The sequence below is a fragment of the Neolamprologus brichardi genome, chromosome 7 (assembly GCF_056152115.1).
Source record: "Neolamprologus brichardi isolate AB-2024 chromosome 7, ASM5615211v1, whole genome shotgun sequence".
NCBI lineage: Eukaryota > Metazoa > Chordata > Actinopteri > Cichliformes > Cichlidae > Neolamprologus > Neolamprologus brichardi.
Window position 1 is genome coordinate 14,935,053 of NC_142110.1, and position 20,572 is coordinate 14,955,624.

Sequence of the window (20,572 nt, forward strand, 5' to 3'; positions counted from 1 at the left end):
AACAAAGCAAAACAAGCTGCAGTGTGGAGATTTAAATGAAATAACTAAGTCTACACAAGCAGTATGATGAACAAAAGCTTTATGCCTCACTTTATTTCAGAGTTACATTTCTGTCTTCAGTGCAGACGTTACACATCAGTGACAGTGTGATTTGAGCCACACGTAATGCACTCGCGTGTGAAATGTCTTTAGAGTATTGCTATATTCACGTCCCCTCTTGATTAAGATTTTCCGGACAACTGTTCCAACAAATCTATCCAGAGTTCAGAGGGGTATCTTGCACATCAATGCACATTTCTTTCTGTTCTGTGCACTGATGAAACACATTGGCAGTCCTCCACTTGCATCTCACACGGTTGTCCTGAGAGCCGTTTTTGTAGTTTTATTCATTTCCATCTGCATTTTGGTCATGTTAAACCCTTTTAAAAGTCCTGTTTTAACCATTACAGGCACCAATCTCTCAAACACTAGGAAAAGACAAAGAAAAGAGAAAGAAACGAGAAAGAAACTAATTACAGTTTTCTGTGACTGAAATGCAGTTAGTCTTTGTTGAACATTTGGGGTTGTAGCAGCATCCCTCTATATCCTCCTCATTAAGCCCTTGTGAACTGTGTTCCATTAGGCTTTAGTCTGTGGTCTGCTCACAGCAGTTCGGAGGACCTTCACAAGTCATTTGTCCGACCACTTTACTGTCTTTCTTGGTTTCTCTTTGAAAAAATGTCAGAGCTCAGGTTTTCCTCATCATCCGACGAGTTTGCCAGATCTGGAACTTACTATAGGCAGTCTGCAGCATTTCCTCCAAGTGCCCTGTGAGCTGTGGGAATACCAAAGAGACTTTAGCGCTACATCTACGAGGTGAAAGAAAGCCTGTGCAACACTGTTGATGGCTCAAAAACTTACATTTGTACTCAAATACTGACGCTGAATTTTCTCCTTGAAAGGATGAAGTTTAGTCATTTGAAATCTCTCGAGGTTCGACTTCATTTTAATCACCTGCAAAAAGATAAAACACATAAATGTAAAAAACAAACAAAGACTAAGTTAATGGTGTGCAGACATGGATAGAAGTCAACTGATTCACATAAGTTTCAGCTTTACGGTGGCAAGCATGTCTACTAGTTTTCATAGCAAATACCTAGTTAAGTATAGTTACTGTTTTACTTAGTTTACCCATGAGTTTGCAGGACATTTCTTAAGTGCTGGGGTTAGTTATGCTGGTGGGATGAGTCACAGATGTCACAATATTGCCAAAGTGAGAAAAAGGGCCAAGTCAGCAAACTCTTAAAAACAGTTTTCTTTTTTATTTGTTTTACCAAGATTTTACATGGGATTTTATAGCTTCAGTTTTAATGTATCAGTGATAATTTCAGTTAAGAGTCAAATTCATTTACACAGGTCTTTTTAACCTGAAATAACAGTGCAATTGGGAAAGCTGCTACTAAGATGTGTCAAAAAACTTAAAGACAAAAGCTTTTTTCTTCCACTTTAATTTCAAAACTCAAAGACACAGTACTGTGAGAAAGTCTTGAGCCACCCCTCATTTTGATATATTTTGCTGACCTTTGGTCTAAGAAGCTTAGACAGAAAGTGAGCAGACTTTTCATTTTGTGAAAATGAAAACTTAAAGAAATCCAGCCACTTTCTTTCCAAGCTCCATAGAGTACCATGACCTGGATGACTGAGAACCTACACAGACATATTACTGACCTACGAAATCATCAGGCATAAAAAAAAAAGAGCCAATTTTTTGTAATTTTTCACATTTTGTTACTAGCAGCCTGACACCCCCCCACATGCAAAAACCACACAATTCCTCCTCATTCTTTAGTTCACTCTATGAAAAATGACAAAGATAACATATTTAGTATTTTTGCAATACTGTTCGGAAAACATCTGCTTCATTTTACAGCATAACAATGATCCCAAACACAATATCCTTCAAGAAGCCAGAAGAAATATTTCTAAAGGGCTACTTAGAGAAATTACATAAAAGCTTGCCTAAGAGAGTTCAGGCTGCGTCGAAGAATAAAGGTGGTCATACCAAATATAAACTTTCGCTTTTGTTAGAATTGTACAAACTGTTTTTTCCTTATATACACTGTACACACAGCACCTATTTCCCAATGTCCTAGAAATAAATAAATAAATAAATAAATATATAAAAAAAGATTGGCTCAAGACTTTCGCACAGTATGTTAATGTTCACTCAATATTAATGTTAATTAATTAATTGCTCCCAAAACTACATGGAGGAAGAAATATACATTAAATACAAAGATGATTTTCTTGTGTAGTCAAATATATGGGTCACAGGGATAATGGAAACAAAATGAATGTCAGTCACCTTCTCCTCCAAAAACGGTGTATTTACAGGAAAACAGGACCAGAAGTGTCTCAATAGCTCTCCAGCAGCTACATAAAGATGCTTCAACTCTCCCTGAACCTCGGTCGGTACCATTTCTGGAAGGAAAAAGACAAACCTTAATTATTTTCAAAGCTGTTAGGTAAAATATGTTTCAAAACAAGATAACCGATCGTTTTTGTGGTGGTAATTAAACACATTTAAGGACAGAAAAATACTGGCAGCTGCCAGTGCTACCCCCTCAGCCTCCTAGCAGATACACCTAACATATGAATATCAAAATCCTAGGTGGCTTCCTTTTTGAGTTATCGCATTAACAAGATTTACAGAAACTTCTAACTGTGATGTTGAGGTCACTGAGATTTAAACTGTCCAAGATTTTTATTAAATGCACCTATGATATGAATTGGAAAAATCCTACGTTGCCTTGTTCACAAGTTGTCCACGCCGCTCGCCCCGGGTGACAACTCTACTTGATCAGCCCACATCTCAGCTGACATTCATCATATTGCTCAATCGTTTATAGCTTGTCAATAGTCAGCAACAATGCTTTTACCAAATCTGTAGTACACACTTACGATTTATGGCTTGCTGTGCACCTCCCTGCATGAGGACGCCACCTGGAGAAAGTGCTGCAATGGCAGAAGTAGCTGCTGTGCTGGACAACACCTACAAAAAGCGTGACTGTAGTTAAAATCTGTCATACTCATAATTTGATAAAGCTGTAACAGTAAGCAGATTAAGTAATTACAGTGATATCAACACTACAATTAAATGTATAGGATCTGAAATTGAATTTTTTTTAGCTCTGAGAGGTTTGATTATCCATCCATCCATTTTCTTCCGCTTATCCAGGGCTGGGTCGCAGGGGCAGCAGCCCAAGCAGAGAAGCCCAGACCTCCCTCTCCCCAGCCACGTCCTCCAGCTTATCCGGGGGAACACCAAGGCGTTCCAGGCCAGCCAAGAGATATAATCTCTCCAGCATGTCCTGGGTCTGCCCCGGGGCCTACTCCTGGTGGGACATGCCCGGAAAACCTCGCCCAGGAGGCATCCTTGTCAGATGCCCGAACCACCTCAACTTGCTCCTTTCGATTTGGAATAGCAGCGGCTCTACTCTGAGCCCCTCCCGAATGGCCGAACTTCTCACCCTCTCTCTAAGGTAGAGAGGCCAGCCACCCTTCAGAGGAAGCCAATTTCCACCTATGTTTTCCCGATCTCGTTCTTTCGGTCACTACCTGAATTATTAGATTATCTCTAACAATTTAAATACTCAAGTACGATAATCTAAATCTTTTTTTCTACCAAAGAATAAATTAATTCCAAAATTGTCTCATCCGTTAATCAGAATACTTCACTAATCCCTAATAAGGAAATTATGTGGATTACAGTTGCTCCAAGACAATAACAGTAGCAGACTGAACTAATTAAATATTGCAATATATTACAAAGTTTACAATATATAAGAAAGCTCTGATAATCACCATTTGAAAGTGAAAATATCAACATCATCTACTGATTGCAGTCTGGGACAATGAAATGTCTCCCAATCCGCTGACATGGGCAACACTGAATATAAGCTTCAGTATGTGAAATGTCCCATCTCTGAGGGAAGAGTCATAAATAATGGATGTCTGCCAAGGTTTTCCCAGTAAATGACATGGCTGCTTTGTGATGGGTTTAAGCACTCAACTTCCTGGCTTATATTTCCATTTAAATGGACTTGTTTACAACATTAACTATGTGTTTAAAAGCCTTTCTGCCTTGACTTTCTGACACAAAGCACTGGAGGCTTACATCCTAAACATGTGTCTGGAGCGACACTGAATTCTAAGCTGAAAGAACAACAACATCACAGGGATATCAGACTCTTTGTTGGGCACCTCCCTGACACGTGTTCTCCTGAACTTTACCTGAAAATTAGTTGCTAAACTTTACAGCTGTGCATGAATGACTCCAAAGATCAGTTGAATCACAACAGAGGCTCATCATTAGCATGCATGCATCCAATTGTAGTCTGAATGAGTATGTGAATGCAGGTTAAGATCTGATGACATCATCTTTAGCCAAGTGCTAAAGTAACAGAAACACAAAGTCTGGGCTCTAACCTGAGTGAGGCTGGGCTTGTAACTAGCCATCTCATGACGGATGTAGTTGACAGAGTTGATGATATCTTGGCTAGTTGTATACTGCTGGGATTGAAGTGGCACAGGTCCATGAGCATACCTTATAAAAAGAGAAGTGAGACACATTGGATAGTCTGACTAAAAACAAGGCAGTTTTGTTAGCCTAAAACATGAATCAGTGCTGCAAATAGAAGAGCAGCCCCTTGTGCTATAGCAACAGTATGCTGTAGCAAAAACATTTGACCTTGTATTACATCACATCTATTATGAAACACTACAAGTGAGAACTTTGTACAAAAGAAGGATCAGCAACAACAAACCCTCTTCTCAAACTTTGCTTGGCTGATTTTTGTCTGTAGAGTTCTACAAACTATCCCGGCTATACAAACTTTTCTAAACCTGACAGCCAATCAGCACCTAATGCAGTGCTTCTGTGAGCTGCGAGCCAGTGCAGGGAAAAACATGGCATGAAACTAAGATTAATAGATAGAATTTCTGTTGGGAAAATAAACTAGCATTATATACGGATGTGATCTTTTTTGGCTTCTGATGTGAAGAGTTTGTGTTCAATTTATTTAACTCATGTAAACAATATACAGAAGAGGTCGCAGGTAAGAACTACTGAGCTAATAATTGTTTAGTCAAAAGATACAGCCAGGCAATGATGCAATTAAAAAAAACACCGGACTTTCCAAAACTTCCCGTCTTTGTTCTGTCAACTTCCTCATCTGAAAAAAAAAATCTCTCAATAAACTACATTTGAAAACACAAACACAGCTTACTGAACAATTTCATAAACTGCAAAATTCTTGGAAAATAAAGACAGCTAAATGACATCACTTTTCTACTCTACCTGAGGACTCAAAGCACTTTATTCAACCTGCCTCACTCTCCCATTCACTTTATTCTTTAATTTATTGCTTTCTCTACGTGCTTTCTATCTAACATTCACACACAACTTGAGAGCAACTTGGGGTTCGTATCTTGCCCAAACTAACTCCATCTTGGCTCTTCGTATGGTGTTTTAGTATCTTGGCATGTAGGCTTCAGTAGCAAGCGATCAAACCACCAGCCTTCCGATTAGCAGATGAGCTGCTCTATCTCCTGAGCTACAGGCAGCCATAAGTCGTGTGTATGTTTTACATTTATTAACTAATGATAATTTAGAATCACTTTACACTTGTTAACCGATGATATTATTAGATTAAAAAAAACATGGAGTCACCCAGAAATTTTTTTAATAATATATATGAAAATAAGTGGACATGTGGTACCTGTCAGACTTCTTCAGGTTTAATGGGACTGTTTTTGGTCTGTTTTCCCTTTGCAGATCCTCAAATTCTATGGCTTCCTGTAGTTTAACCTAAGAAAGTTTGTCCACAGAACAGAGTCAGTGAAGCTGCTACACAGAGAGCAATACTGAAAAAAAGCAAAGCCATTGTACCTTCTTAACAGGAGGTTGAAAGAAGTCAGAATCCCTCGAGTTTCCATCTGTACTGCTCGTCTCACTGGCTTGGTCAGACGCCAACTCCCTTCAAAAACAGGAGATTATCAGGAAAATGATAAAAGACGCTGAAAAGCTTGCACTCAGGTTTAAGTGTGACTTCTTTACCCTCTCCTTGAGCCTGCTGCCAGGACCATGGCACTGTGATGGTTGAACCGCTTTATAATGGCAGAGTTACTGCTGTCCTTCACCGACTTGTTTGCATTGGAAGTTGAGGGCTGTGTTGTGCAAATTCCATAACCCTGTGTCACAAAAAACAGGTTTTGATCGGTAAAGGAAGGTAAATGATTACAGAGTTATCACAAATGACTGAGGATGGCTAATCATCTCACCTCATCTAATGTTTTATCCTCCAACGACTGGAGGTCAACCAAAGGATTCTTTACTCCTTGAGTCACGAGAGACTTTAACCCTGCATGGATTGAATGTTAAAACTTTACATTAATGACTTCCTACGTGTGGTGGCAGTCCTAGAAAGGAGTCAGATTGCCTACCCTTCTCATCCTGCTTTGCACACTCTGAGAAGATATCCTGTGTCCCTGTGTTGATGCGGTCTCTGTGAAAATAATGGGACTGGAAAAAGCGGGTCCAGAACTCCTTTTCTGTCAGGTTATGAGGCACATTTTCGCTATACTTCTGCTTCACTGCAAGTAAAATGCAAAGTCAAAAAATTAATTTCTAAATGTCATGAGGGACACCAGCTGCACATTTAATAGACTGAGGAAAAACATCGAAGGCTCTATGCAGTTTTCTCACTAACTTTGCTTCAGTGAGAAAATTGTAGTTTTGCTTCCTTTCTGATTGATTGCATGCCAGTTATTAAAATCATTAATCTTATATCCCGATACAAGACATTTATCGCCCCAACAACGATATACATCACAAAAACTTTTACATTTTCTGTAAATTCTGTGAATCTCGAGTAACACGAATTGCGTGAAGTATTTCCAGCTGGGCGTCGTGTACCTGGAGTCGAGTGTTTTGACCGATGCATGGTTTATCTTGAGCACTCTCTCCATATTCTTTTATGTGACTCTTAAGTAGGTGATAAAAGATGTTTGCCGTGTTTGAGTCTGAGGTGGGGACCGGTTTTCTGCATAATTTGCATAGTACAGTTTTCTGGTCCATGTCAGACTTTTCATAACAATGTCCATGCTACAGAGGTAGCCCCTCGTTTAGAAATAAGGTCCTTGATTTGTTTTGACTGGTCTTTCTGTTTGTCATCATTTTTGGTTTATTATGAAAAATCACAACAGGATCTTCAGCTTTACTGTGAAAGGTTTATGTGGAAAATAAACAAGCGGACGGCGGCGCCACACGCTGAGTTTACTGTCATTGTTGCTAAGGACAACGCGTAAAACCGTCGCTTGTTCATCCATAGTGTAGTTATTTTAAATATTAGAGTAAGAGAGAACTTTTTAATATAGCAACTACAGTGACCATCAAAACCATGAAAAAAATATTGCCGTAAACTTTTTATTTTGCGACACCATGAAACAAAGGACAGCGTAATATTAAATAATAGACGTTTTCATATCGTCATCCGATAAATATTGTAATATCGAACAGCCTTAAAAATCATTGTTGCAGGCTTTGACTGAAATAAAAACCTGAGCTTGTAATAACCACTTCCTGGGATTTTTATGGGCTTAAGAGTTGGAGATAACATAATTCTTTACCTGCAGGATATGTTCTGAAGATGGATTCAATAATGTCAGCTGTCAGGTTATATCTCAAGCCATTGCAACCATCAGTTTGAGGTCTAATGTCTGCCTGTGGAGCATAAAAGTTAGATCTGTTAAACTTTAGCTGTAGGTAAGAGCTTCAGATTAGAAAATGTGACATAATTATGTCAGACTTCATGGACTCACCAAAAATGCTCCAGATATACCAACTTCCTGTTTGTTGTTATACGGTGAGGGGTCTGTGTTGTTAATGCCTCCTAACCGGTTGGCCCAGAATTCTTCAGCACTGATCACTTGGCTAACCACAAGGTCTTTATATAGCTGGAAAAGCACCGGATCTTCTTGAAGCATCCTGCAGGAGAAAATACAAAAATAAAAGAGTAAAAGTGTGTTGACACATACAAATGTAAAGGAGCTGGGAGCATCATTATTTGCTTTACTCTGTTTCTCAGTCAGCTCAGTAAATAAGATAGATGCAAATTGACAATTCGATCTTTGACTCAAGAAGTGCCAGATCTGTGTACTATTATGCAGACATTCATTTTGTTAACTTTTATTGCACTACAAGGTCAATTTGGTTTTAGAATTTTCGTTAATTGTATTTATTTTGTGAATTGGAGATGGACCCTCTGTCTCTTATACTGGGCCTCCCCAGCCGGCGATTAATATCCAAGAATAATAGGAGATTGTACTGTATTCTCACCTATGCGGCAAGGAAGAATATACTACTCCAATGGATTTATGAAAAAGCACCAACTATTAAAGGTTGGCAAAGAGTAGTGTTGGATCTAGTGCCATTGGAATATCTTACATATATACTGCACTCAAAAACAGATCAATTCTTTAAGGTGTGGGAACCATACTTGAATTATGTGGAACCTGATGTTTCTAATATTATGTTACAAGGATTCTCTTGAGTGTTCAAACTGCAATGTACTACTGGGACCATAGGTACTGTACTGTATTGTATTCTCTCTTTATTTATTTATTTGTTTTTTTAGATGGAACTGAGCTGGTGTTCTGTGCTTAGTTATCAGTCTGTTTGTTTTTGTTTTGTTTATGTTTTTTGTTTGTTTTTATTTATTTATTTATGGTTCTGAATTGTACACTTTATTATGTTATGTAATTATGTACTATTTGTGAAAACAGAAAAACTAATAAAAATATAATTAAAAAAATGTATTTATTTTTATTAATTTTAGCCATATCTTGTAAGATCAGACACACACACCACACCATTTACACTACTTCTGCAGCATTTTAGGATCCTTTAACCTAGAAATGCTGCTGGTCCAGCTTTGGTTGAAAATTGTGGGTTTGTGTTTTTGTCTAGATGGGCAGAAAAGACACTTTTGGAAATGCTAATGCTGGCACCCTCATTTGTTTACTGGTTTAGTCTCATCAGCCACAAAATTTAAACAGAAACATAACAGCTTCCTAATCAGCTTAAATGTGTGTGTATGGATAATGCTCCTAGATGCATTTTCCTTTTGTGGCAACTCCTATTCTGTTGTCTACTACCATGACCACTTTATACTCAGTTTGTTCTTTGAGTAACAGTTTCACTTCATCATTGACTCCCCATAGTATTTTTCCACAAAATTACCCTCTGTTTCCTGTTTACATTAGTAAATGCATGCCCACAGTGCAAATGTAACTGGCCACTCATGTGAAAGCTGCCAGCTGATTATATTTTTATTATATTTTTATTATTGAAAAGAGCAGGTAAATAATGAGATTATCATTATGTTTCCCCTCTCTTGTTCTTACCAGCCTTTATTTATACATATTTATAAATTCCAACTGCACTAAAAATGCATCTCAGACGTAATATCTCTTATTACTAAAGTCAAATGTAAGTCAAATATAACACAATGTAAACCAACAAATTTAAAAAAAATTGAATTAAACTGAACTGATGTCATTCTTTATATATAAATGTGTATATAAATAATAATGAGTATATTTCCACACAGGTCTGCAGGACAAGCATTTGTGATTTGCACTTTGTTTGCAGAATAGTTGTAAAATGGGAAATCCTGTGGCAGAGCCAAAAGGATTATCATGATACTAAATAAATATGAACAACTATCGGGCATTCACACAGATGGACTCTGAGAACTCAATAGGAGTTTACAGAGAACTCTGAACCAACATTACAAAAAAAGAGCTTTAAAATTGATAGAAAATGAAGGTAAAACTGTCTCATGCAAATATGTCACATGTGATGAGATAAGGTAGCTCGCAGTATCTTAGCAGCAGCATCCCTCTATTACATGTCAAGGCCCAAAACAAACACAACTAGAGATTTTAACAAAGAATACTATTGGCAACTATATGGACTGCATGTATGATTTTATTACTTCCCAACCCAAAAGGAATAAGTAAATAATGTCATGGATGACAGAGAATGTGTTTTCCTCTCTAGCTTCTGCCAATCTGAATATGAGAGCTAACACTGAGGTAATGCTACGTTCCATTTGGAGTCAGAAATCCAGAGTTCCCAGTTTGGCATTTCCACTGGAATGCTATCTTCAAAAATGTGGAAAGCCACACCAATCTGATAAACAGAAGTAAAAGTTTAAAATAATCTGTACTACCACTGTTATGTATTTTGACTCAGAGAACTGATCAAGCTCTGTTTGTGAATGTGCTGCAGCAGGCATTGCACTGCATTTCAGGTATTGCTAGTCATGGCTGAATGACTACGTTTCCAGATAACAAACAAAACCAGGTTTTTCCACTTCTACTGGGCGACTGCGGTCCATTCAGGTTTGAAAGCTCTGAGATCCAACTTCTCAGAAAAGACAAATGCAGCTGGGAATCTACACCCCAGTTCACACAATTTGTAAATGAAGGCCCCCATTTTAACATCCAAAATTGAATTACAAACACGACCACCACATATTACTGCAGGCAGGCTAGTACAGACTGTGATTACTTCTGCTAAAACATTACCCTTGATACATGTATTTACGTTAAAAATGTACCTGTTTTTCTCCTCCAGCTCCTTGTTGGCTTTCTTCTTGAACTTGGGCAGCAGCTGCTGCAGCAGTTCCTTGGCAGCCTCTCGGTCTTTGAGTGCAGTGCTCTCGTTGGCAAAGTGGAATGTGGTGCTCTCGCCAGTGTGAAGGACGAGCTGGAGCTGGACTTTGGCTTTCCCATCAGGGCTGATCTTCTGACCTGTACAGAGCAGAAACAGCAGCTTGAGCAATTTTCGTAGAGATGAGCATTTCTGTGCCTCGATTTGTAGTTTAACGGCATCTAGTACTCACAGCGGATATCTGCATACAAGTGGCTGACTGTGAAGCGATCTTTGCCTTCTGGACCCCAGGCTATACGTTCAGCCATCAGATAGAGTGTACCATCCTGCTTCTTCTGGCGGACCTTTTTCACCACCAGCAGAACCTCCTCTGATAGCGATGTCATGGCTCAAGCAACTAACTGAGAAAACAGATAAACTGCTGCTGATTATGAGTAGTAACTACCCGTTAATGTAATCACGCACTATAAAATGGAGAATAGCAACAAATATGGGTTAGTGGAATGAAAAAATACTAACTGTAGCTCAAATAAAAGCGAACAGTTTATTTCTCAGTTTATTCAAGAACCTCAAATAAGCTGCAAGCAATAATAATTTAAACTCCCTCCACTGTAGTGCCATAACTGTAAGTTCTCCTTCTTAGGAAGTCTGTCCTATATAACCTTAATGGCACTTAAACATATGCAAAGTCGACGTGGTGTTGACTGTTTTATTATATCTACTCAGCTAAGCTGCCTAACGTTAGCTAACAGTGAAGAAGAAAAAAGCTTCAGGGTGAAGTCGGGAGAAAACTTACTTTACCTCAAAATAAATCAATACTGCAACGAACGCCTTGCTTCCCCTCAACACATAATCTTGACACGCTTTATTCTTCAGTATAAAAACTGCAGAATGAGTTACACTGGCGATTTTTTTCAGGACTCTGGCAACGAGCGACTCGACTTCAGCGCCGACATGACTGCCGAGCGGTGTGTTACACTATAAAGGTTCCGGTGGGATGAGGCGAAGAAGACCATCGTTCCACCAAAGGCAGAAGTGAAAGGTACGATTTCTATTTAACGTGCATTTTAACCAAATTGACAGATGTGTTACCAGTAATTACGATGCTGTTAAGGAGGATAAAACACGATTAAAACATTCATTTGAGATTTTAGTCAATATTGATCTGACAGGATCGCACACTTGCTGCAGATTTGTTCATCCACTTCCGAAAGTTGCTCTATTGACCTGAGATCTGGTGAGGCCATTGAATACACTGAACTCATTGTCATGTTCACGAAACCAGTTTGAGATGTTTTGAGATTTGTGGCACACGTATCTTGTTGGAAACAATATTTTTTGAAGATGCGTACACTGTGGTCTAAAGAGATGAACGTGGTCAACAGCAATACTCTTGGAGACTGTGGCAATTAAATGATGCTCATTATGTACAGGCCCAGAGTTTAACAAGAAAATATCCCCTACGCACCATCATAGCACCTGCAGCCTGAAATGTCAGTTTCTGTTTCTGACCCTAACATCTGAGTGTTCCAGCAGAAATCAAGGCTTATCAAACCAGGCAATGTGTTTCCATTCCTCTGTTGTCTAGTTTTAGTCAGTCTGCATGAATTGTAGCTGAGTTTCCTGTTCTTAGCAGACAGGAGTGGTACTCATTGTGGTCCTGCTGTAGCTCATTGCGTTCAAAGTTTGATATCTTGTGCATTCAGAGATCCTCTCCTGAATACCTTGGTTGCAGTGTGCGGTTATTTGAGTTAATGGTGCATTCCTATCAGTTGGAAGTAGTCTGGCTAGTCTTTTCTGACTTCACAAGGCGATAAGATAAGATAAGATAAGATAAGATAAGATAAGATAAGATAAGATAGAACTTTATTTCCCTCGGGTGAGTTCCTCTGGGAAATTCGGTTTCCAAATAGCACAGCACCAACAAAAGTTACAGAATGTGAGCAGAATACCATATATACACATATATAAATACAGAGACAGAGACATATAAATAAAGAGTATACAAAAGGGATAAATAGAATAAATAGGAATAAGAATACAAGGGAATTGCACATTTCAAATATTGATGTCTATTGCACCGTTGGTTATTATAAAAAGTATTGGACAGTGAAAAGGCACTACAGCTTAGTTGTTCCCCCCTCCTTTGTCCTCCTGTTTCCCCTCCCTCTCCCCTCCAGAGAGGAGTTAAACAGTTTGATGGCGTGTGGGACAAAGGAGTTTTTTTTAAGTCTGTTGGTTCTTGTCTTTGGGAGAAGCAACCTATCACTGAACAAACTCCTCTGGTTGTTTATGGCTGTGTGCAGAGGATGCCCAGCATTGTCCATAATGTCAGGCAGTTTTTTTAGTGTCCTTTTCTCTGCCACTGTCACCAAAGTGTTCAGCTTCATGCCGACCACAGAGCCAGCCTTCCTGATCAGTTTTTCCAGCCTGGATGAGTCCTTCTCACTATTACCACTCACTGTGGCACCATCCTCTGTAAACTGTAAAGATGGTTGTGAGGGAAAATCCCAGTAAATCACCAGTTTCTGAAATACTGAGACCAGTCTGGTTGCCATCCATGCCATGTTCAAAGTGACTTAAATCAACTTTCTTCCTCATTCTGGAATTCTGTTGAGTAATGACATTCAGCAGGTCATCTTGGTCATACATCTACATACAGTGAGTTGCCGCCATGACATTTGGGTTATATAGAGTCTAAAAGTGTTAGTATTTTAGAAAAAATATGAATAAAAACAACCTTTTAATACATCTTTCTAATAATTAGTTTTCTTAATGCTCATAATATTATAACAATAGATTGCATGCTCTTACTTTCCTGGCTGCTTCAAATTTTTAAACAAAGTTTGCCTTGGCTGAATAATCTCAGCTGCTTCACTAATAGCTTTACCCTCCTTATTGCTTTATAGATTACCTATACCCAGTTGCATATATAGCAATTCCATTTTTTCTTTGTTTTATAGTGCCACCATCTCCAAACCATACATCATAGCAAGTCTCACTACAGCTTTGAAACCCTTCCCTTTCAATCGTGCTGCAATCCTTCTGTCACCAATCAAGCCTTAACACTTGTCTCCACCCACGCCACCCTGTCTGCCCTCTGTCAGAGTTAATCTGAATCTAATGTGAATTCTGGATGAGGTTTTTATTCCAGCTACTCAAAATCTGTGCTGCAAGTGCATTTGACTCTTTGCCAACAAATTGGCTTATACGTTTTGGTTTATTACAAATGACAATTGCAGAAAGATATTTTAGAGTTGAAAGGTTTTGCACCCAATAGCTGTTTCAAGTAGCATCACATCAAATAATCCAAATTCAATACATGTAATATTAATGATGGTATATTTTCAAATACCATGCAATTATTGCTACAAAATGAATGACCACACAGAAAATGGATATAAAACCAAAACAAGAACACATGATCATGATCATGCTGAATTTTATTGAAATAGAAAGTAGTTGAAAATATCAGATATTTGACAAAGATATTTTAGACATTCTTTTAACTCTTTTGCTAATAATAAAATTGAATGTTACATAATTGTGTTGTTAGAAACAATGTTCAACTATAATTTAAAATTCATGTTATTGGTTTTCCCATTCTTATATGGAACTCTTTTTCCAATTTAAAGAGCCATGACTGAATTACTGCGATTTCGGTTAAATCTGAATTTCTAAATTTATGTGGAAGCTGAAATGGCACATCATAAAGTTTGTGAAGGAATGACTTCTGGAGAGATAAAAGGACACACCCACCACAGAAATATATTATTTTCTCCCACCTCCAAAACAGTACATGCAAATGTTTGGAGAGGGACTGTAAGTTAGAAAGAGACAACTTAAGAAGATGCAAGTTTCAGACTAAAACATCTCTGCTGTTTAAGAGGTTTAGCATCGAGTTTTGTTTTTAGTCTTCTGATATTAAGTTTATATTGTTTAGATAGGTTTTAGGAAGAAATAGTTGACAATAGTTGGTCCGATTTTCTAGTTCAGTTTTTCATTTTTCTTTTCACAATCTTTACAATCATGCTCTTTGCATTCAGCAGCTTTGCAGCCACACTGGTCAACTGAAATGTACTTGTACATTTTTGTGGTGTTATCGGAGCACTTTATCTGCACTTCCTTCTCGCTGGTCTTCATTTCTTGACAGCAGGTGCATGAATGCATCATGCTATTGGCCTTTGCCGAATACCTGCATATAAAGATAGTTTCCAAAACAAACAACTGTTTAATAAGAAATTATCATAAAAAACGGCACATGCAGTTTAGCATGAATGAGTAAATAGTTTGTTTCTGCATATTTTCATGAATCTCACATTGAGGAGGATGCTCCACAGGATCCCTCACATGATGTGAGTTCCACTTCCTCAACTGATTTGCAGTCATTTATGTACAGATAGGTGGTGTTGGTGTGGATTTTACAGGGGGAAGGAGGCAGACCTGTGAATGACAGAAAATCACTTGAATGACCGGATTGGTAATTATCATCTTCTGTTTGTTGTTCACGTTTAATAATTTGATCGTCACCTAAAAAAGCTCTTAAGTCTAGAAGCCTTTGTGAATGAAAACATGCTGCTGAAATGATTTGTTTGTGGTTTGCCTGACAGGAAATTTATAAGCATTGGCTTTCTTTCTTGGGGTAACAGAAGAAAATATTTGAGATTTAACAGTTATAAATGATTTATGAAGGCATATATTAATATGAAATTACATTTTCAAAAATATAAAGTAATACTGTGTAATGTGATTTTTTTAATACTTACATATTTTGCAGCAACCATTTGCATCTGTTTGCTCAGTTCCCTGCAAAACAGGGAGTTTGTACTGTAAACATTAGCAACTTACACAACTTACTTGTATAAAAAACTGTTGGAAGACCCAATAGCAGGTTGATTCTGTTTTACGATGTATTTTAAAAAATTTGGCTTTGCAGTTATTTTAATTTAATGATGCATACTTTTTTTTGGATGTAGTTTACATTGACTGTTTTTGGCTTCTGTGCATTTTAAATACATTTAAATCAAAATTACAATTTTAGGAATTGTATTTTATAATTATAAAACAAAATCAAAGAAAGGAAGAAAGAAAGAAAATAATCTTTCAAATGTTCTTTTTTGAGTGTCAATATTTGGCTGTAAGAAACAAAACCTCTGCTTTTAAAGGATTGTACTCACTGGAATGCAGTTGTTGGGATCAAATGGAGGACATGTTGTGTTTTGTACAGAAACTACAAATTCATTGTTCACTTTCTTGCAGTCATACTTGGTACACTGATCCTTTGACCAAGTCTGAGAAGGCTGTGAAGAACAGTAGTCAGTTATTAAGAAGATATGTCTGCGAAGGTTCTCAGTCATCCAGGTTATCGTAGTCAAAGGAGCTTGCAAAGAAAAGCGTCTGGACTTCTTTAAGTTACTTGAAGACGTTTCACCTCTCATCCTGAAGAAGCTTCTCGGATGAGAGGTGAAACGTCTTCAAGTAACTTAACCTCTTAAGCCCCAACGCCCCCTGATACGGAGGCAAAAAGCAGGAGATCAGGTAGGCTTGGGGCTTAAGAGGTTAAAGAAGTCCAGACACTTTTCTTTGCAAGCTCCTTTGACTATTAAGAAGATATTTTTTTCATATCACAACTCATTAAGTGTTTCATGTTGTACCAACCTTAATAATTACTGGAGAAGAAACGCCTGGGACATTCACAACACAGCTTGTCCTTATACATTCTCCACAACATGATCCAGGCACATCCGTAATTTCATAGCCCTATTTAAAAAAAAAAAAAAAAAATACAACATTTAATATTGTTTGAAACCTCACCCAGTTAAATCTACATATAGCATGATTAGTAGGCAGCAGTTACAAAATACTTAATAATCATCCTGCAAGTGGTATTTAGCAGATTGTGGTAGCTATTAAATCTGTGATACTCAAATAGTAAAATATTAGAGCAATATTATTTTCCAGAAATATTCTCATTGCTACTTAAGAAGGTTGAGTAGAAGTTTTGCTGAATTGGTAAAAAGTATATTTATCAGATATTTAACAAATATTTTATAGATAGATATGTAAAGTCAAGTGAAGTGAACAAATGAAAACCCTTTTAAAGATTGATTTCACAAATCAGCAACAGCATTTAGGGCAGCACTTTCCAATATTTAGACCAGGTCTTCAAACATATCAATAATAATACACTACATAAATTACATAAATCTTCACCTGTTTTAAAAACACACTCATCTTAGATTTCAAAAAATAAAGTATGTGAGTAAATGAGCCTGGATGTAAAATGTGAGGTCATTTAAAATCCTTATTTACATATAATATTAGTGGTTCACATTCAGAATGAATGAAAATACAAATATTTCATCAAAAAGTACCTTGTCACAAATTATTAAACACTGTATTTTATTACACTCGTAGCTGTTCAGCTCCATTTTGGAATTCTTGGTTTTAGTGCAGTGGCATCGTTCACATGGGCTTTTGTGGAAATCCTCACCAGGCTGCGTGTGAAAATAAAAAGTAATGTTTTAACAGTCTTAATAGTAACACATAATATAAATATTGCCTTTAAAGAAACCCTCCAAAATACATATAAATAAATATAAATATTCACTATAATTATTCCTTACCTTGTACTCGGTATTATTAAAGACACACACATCTTTGGGCACTAAATAAGACAGTGTTCACAAAAATAATTAGATTAAAGTTTAGTTTAAGACTTTTCACACACTGCATAAACAACACCTATAAGTTAGACTAACCACAGCTGTAAACAGGGCAGCATTTATCCTTTGGGGTGTTAACCTTCAATTCAAATCCCACGTCACAATGTGGTTGCAATGGACACGTGTTCGTGTTACATTCTGTTGGTGGAAATAGTTCCAGCATTAGTGGATATAAAACAAAACAAACCAGTAAAATCCAGAATTAATTAGAGTATTTTACAGCAGGTGTTTCTGGAAAACACATATTTAAAAAAAATGGAAATAGATCCAGAACATCAATGATATTTAGCTCATCTGGCTCAAAATCAGTTGCAACTCACAGGTTTTTTCCTAAAAAAAACCCCCAACCTTAACCTTGAGCAAAATTAGTTTTATAGACCAAATTGATCATTGTGTGCAAGTTTCAATTCCTCTTTAGGAGGAGCATTGTGATTTGTGGATGGACAGACAAACAGATGAAGGTCCTTCAACCAGATGAGCTAAAAATATCATATTTAAAGGGCATATTCCTGGGTTTAGCTCAGTGAGTGAGCAGCCGCCCAAAAAAAAAAAAATCCTTTTCTAAACCCAGTTAATTTAAGGAGCTGATTATTGCTGTTGTTAAATTATGTTAAACTGTGCCTTAAAATATTTTAATTTTTTATTTTGAATAACTGTTCATATTTGCTTTGATTCATGCAGAAGAGGATACGTGACATCCAAAACAACTTACCACATGTCGGTGTCACACAGCAGTCCACTGTTTTGTTCACCAGCACCTCACCTTCGGTGCACTTTATTGGGTTTTGAGTAGGGCATGTTACATTCTTACAAACCACACTAAAAGTGTTCTTATTGCAAACACATTCCTGACAGCCAATCTTCCAGGTTTCACCAAGCTATATGGGTGATGAAAAAGAATTATTTACACAACATCAACAAATACACTGTGAATAATTGAAAATGTATATGTAGAATATCATGGTATTTACCTCTTTAGGTTTGCCATCAGGTCCAGTGCAACCTTAAATCATAAAAACAAGCAGCTCACATGTATACTTACAAAGATTCACATTAGATTTTTCTTTAATATGCAACAGAAAATATGCTTACAGGATGAGACGCAGACATCAGAGGTTGAACTGAACAAAGTCATTCCCCCTGGGCAGAAGCACCCCTCTCCAAAAGAATTGCAGTTCTTGTTTTGAGGACCTTCTGCATTACATTGCTGAGAGAACTGTTCATTGTATCTAAATAAGAAGTCAGTTAAAAGGTATCATTACTTCAGAAATAGAACAAGAATTTATAATTATATGTCAGTGTAGTACTTATGTACTGGAGTAAGAGTAGCATCACTTAGTCCCCTTTGGTTCAGGCTGAAATTTGTTACTACAAATAATGACCTGAAATGTCACTAAAACTGATGCATATTTTTCATCTCATACCACTTTGCATTCAACTTTCAGTTAGTTCAAGACTGATTGTATTTATCCTCCCCAAAGGCATGATGTAATCTGTTCTGTTTGTTTCTCTGTCTGTCTGTTTGTTAGCTGTCCAGCATTCACAGTTTTTAAGATACGTTTACATTTTGTGTGACGGTAGATACCAATAACAGATTTAATTTGGGTAAAAAAAATCCAGTCAACGTGACATCAAATGTGAAAATCAGTAAAAACTTTATATTCTCCACATTTGTTATGGATAGTCTTAAAATTTTCCAACAACACACTAGGCTTTTGGAGACATGAGTACCTAGGTTAGCTGAGCATTTGAGGACATTTTAATATAAAGAAAGTCATAAAACATCAAAGTTTTAGTATAGGCCTCACTCGCTGTGGGGGATTGCACTCTTTGAGTGCTCTTATTACACCTGTAACTGTACTTTTGTGTTTAGTGTTACTTGGGTGCAGTTATGATAATGTAGTGATTACCTTGCATTGCATGTTTGAACAACAGTTGGCCCACAAGGCTTGTAGACTTTATTGTCTGGGCATTTATATTCTACAAGAAACAAATATGTATTTAAGATGAAAATGGGTAGAAAACATCTAAAACAACATTATGGTTAAAAAAAAAACTAAGAAAAAAAGCTCCGTCTTACCACACACTCCTTTAGTAGCGTTCCTCCAGTCTACACAGATAGATGCCTCAGCACACATCAAGTTGTATGCCTCAATACTGCTGCATCCCATACCAACAGTTGTGTAGCAAGTATCAAAATTACAGGCTTCATAAAATGGTTGTACACTTACTACTTTGTGGCATTCCTTGAATACCCTTAAAACACAATGTCAAATAAAGAAGATTACTCCAGTGGTCTCACTGATGGAACTAACATGTGTTTATTTTGTAAATTCGTACTCGCTGTTTAGGATTTCACAAAGTGAGCTTTTGTTGCATATTGTAGGTGAAGTTGGACGTGGAGATGGAGTGGGAGTGGTAAGCCCATTGCAGTATGGCTTATTGTCGACAGATACACGCCAATCATATGCCATGTCAGAGCATGATGGAGAAATCTGACCATTTTTCAGTCTGCAGTCATTTTTTGTGTTATTGTCACAGGTACCTTGCGAAAAGAAATGTTAACATTATACAGATTACAGCCAAACACAGGGACAAACTGACTATCAGCCTGTATATGAGCCTGGCATTCTTTACTAAGCAATACAGTAGCCCATGTTTTAATCATATGGGCTACAAACAGCACCGTCACAAGTTCAATAAAACTGCAACTGTTAATGCAGAAGAGAATGTTATAACCATCACAGATTGTCAAGGAAAATTTGACTTGTAAATATAGGTTTTTAATTAGAACATAGACTTATTTCTAGCATTATTTACTACCATATTATGTTCATTTAACTTTCACAATAAAATACTTTAAGACATTCAACTATTAGCTTACCACACTGTCCTTCTGTGTTGCCATAGAAAAGAGTCATTGGTACATCTACGCTGAATAAAAGACCTTTGAACATCACAACTGCTTCAATTTTTGGGATTGTTAACCGCATCTCAATTCCTTGATTTGTGATGGTCATGTCATTATTTGTAAACATAGTAGTGACAGGACTGCCGTTGAGATATACCTAAGGAATTTTAGCATTAATTACTATTAGTGAAATATCTCAATGGTGCTGCATAATATTTA

The 20,572-nt window shown here is 37.2% G+C and overlaps 2 protein-coding genes across 3 annotated transcripts in view; both read right to left on the minus strand.

The window, feature by feature from the left end:
• Positions 1–72: 72 nt before the first annotated feature.
• On the minus strand, positions 73–11,682 carry gtf2h1 (general transcription factor IIH, polypeptide 1). 2 transcript variants are annotated; one of them, XM_087843176.1, is made up of 15 exons: positions 11,519–11,682; positions 10,950–11,118; positions 10,665–10,857; positions 7,861–8,026; positions 7,669–7,762; positions 6,484–6,633; positions 6,322–6,401; positions 6,098–6,231; positions 5,930–6,017; positions 5,760–5,848; positions 4,468–4,585; positions 2,941–3,031; positions 2,345–2,460; positions 901–993; positions 73–814 (listed from the first exon to the last, which is right to left on the minus strand). In XM_087843176.1, exons 2-15 carry the CDS (start codon positions 11,101–11,103, stop codon positions 728–730), a joined length of 1,653 nt encoding a protein of 550 aa, XP_087699302.1. In that variant the 5' UTR covers positions 11,104–11,118; positions 11,519–11,682; the 3' UTR covers positions 73–727. The 2 variants fall into 2 exon arrangements, with proteins under 2 accessions (XP_087699302.1, XP_087699301.1); XM_087843175.1 differs by having other exon boundaries at positions 10,950–11,135.
• Positions 11,683–14,142: 2,460 nt separating this feature from the next.
• The window catches only part of LOC102786262 (uncharacterized), a 31,147-nt gene continuing 24,717 nt past the window's right edge, over positions 14,143–20,572 (minus strand). The window contains exons 36-50 of the mRNA XM_087844603.1: positions 20,327–20,510; positions 19,783–19,987; positions 19,523–19,698; positions 19,353–19,422; positions 18,535–18,671; positions 18,414–18,445; positions 18,155–18,320; positions 17,479–17,580; positions 17,344–17,384; positions 17,092–17,214; positions 16,376–16,477; positions 15,895–16,017; positions 15,484–15,523; positions 15,037–15,160; positions 14,143–14,912 (exon numbers count right to left, since the gene is read on the minus strand). Of these exons, the coding sequence (XP_087700729.1) occupies positions 14,705–14,912; positions 15,037–15,160; positions 15,484–15,523; positions 15,895–16,017; positions 16,376–16,477; positions 17,092–17,214; positions 17,344–17,384; positions 17,479–17,580; positions 18,155–18,320; positions 18,414–18,445; positions 18,535–18,671; positions 19,353–19,422; positions 19,523–19,698; positions 19,783–19,987; positions 20,327–20,510 (1,833 nt within the window). The 3' untranslated portion in view covers positions 14,143–14,704. The remainder of the gene's footprint in view (positions 14,913–15,036; positions 15,161–15,483; positions 15,524–15,894; positions 16,018–16,375; positions 16,478–17,091; positions 17,215–17,343; positions 17,385–17,478; positions 17,581–18,154; positions 18,321–18,413; positions 18,446–18,534; positions 18,672–19,352; positions 19,423–19,522; positions 19,699–19,782; positions 19,988–20,326; positions 20,511–20,572) is intronic.

What these genes read in the sequence shown, in the direction of transcription:
- gtf2h1 (XM_087843176.1), bottom strand. Translation starts at nt 11,103, where the DNA reads ATGACATCGCTATCAGAGGAGGTTCTGCTGGTGGTGAAAAAGGTCCGC. An exon ending in GAGCTGGAGGAGAAAAACAG is followed by an intron (nt 8,027 to 10,664) that starts GTACATTTTTAA and finishes TTTCTCCTGCAG; the next exon opens with GATGCTTCAAGAAGATCCGG. An exon ending in AACCTGAAGAAGTCTGACAG is followed by an intron (nt 4,586 to 5,759) that starts GTACCACATGTC and finishes TCTTTTTATAAG; the next exon opens with GTATGCTCATGGACCTGTGC.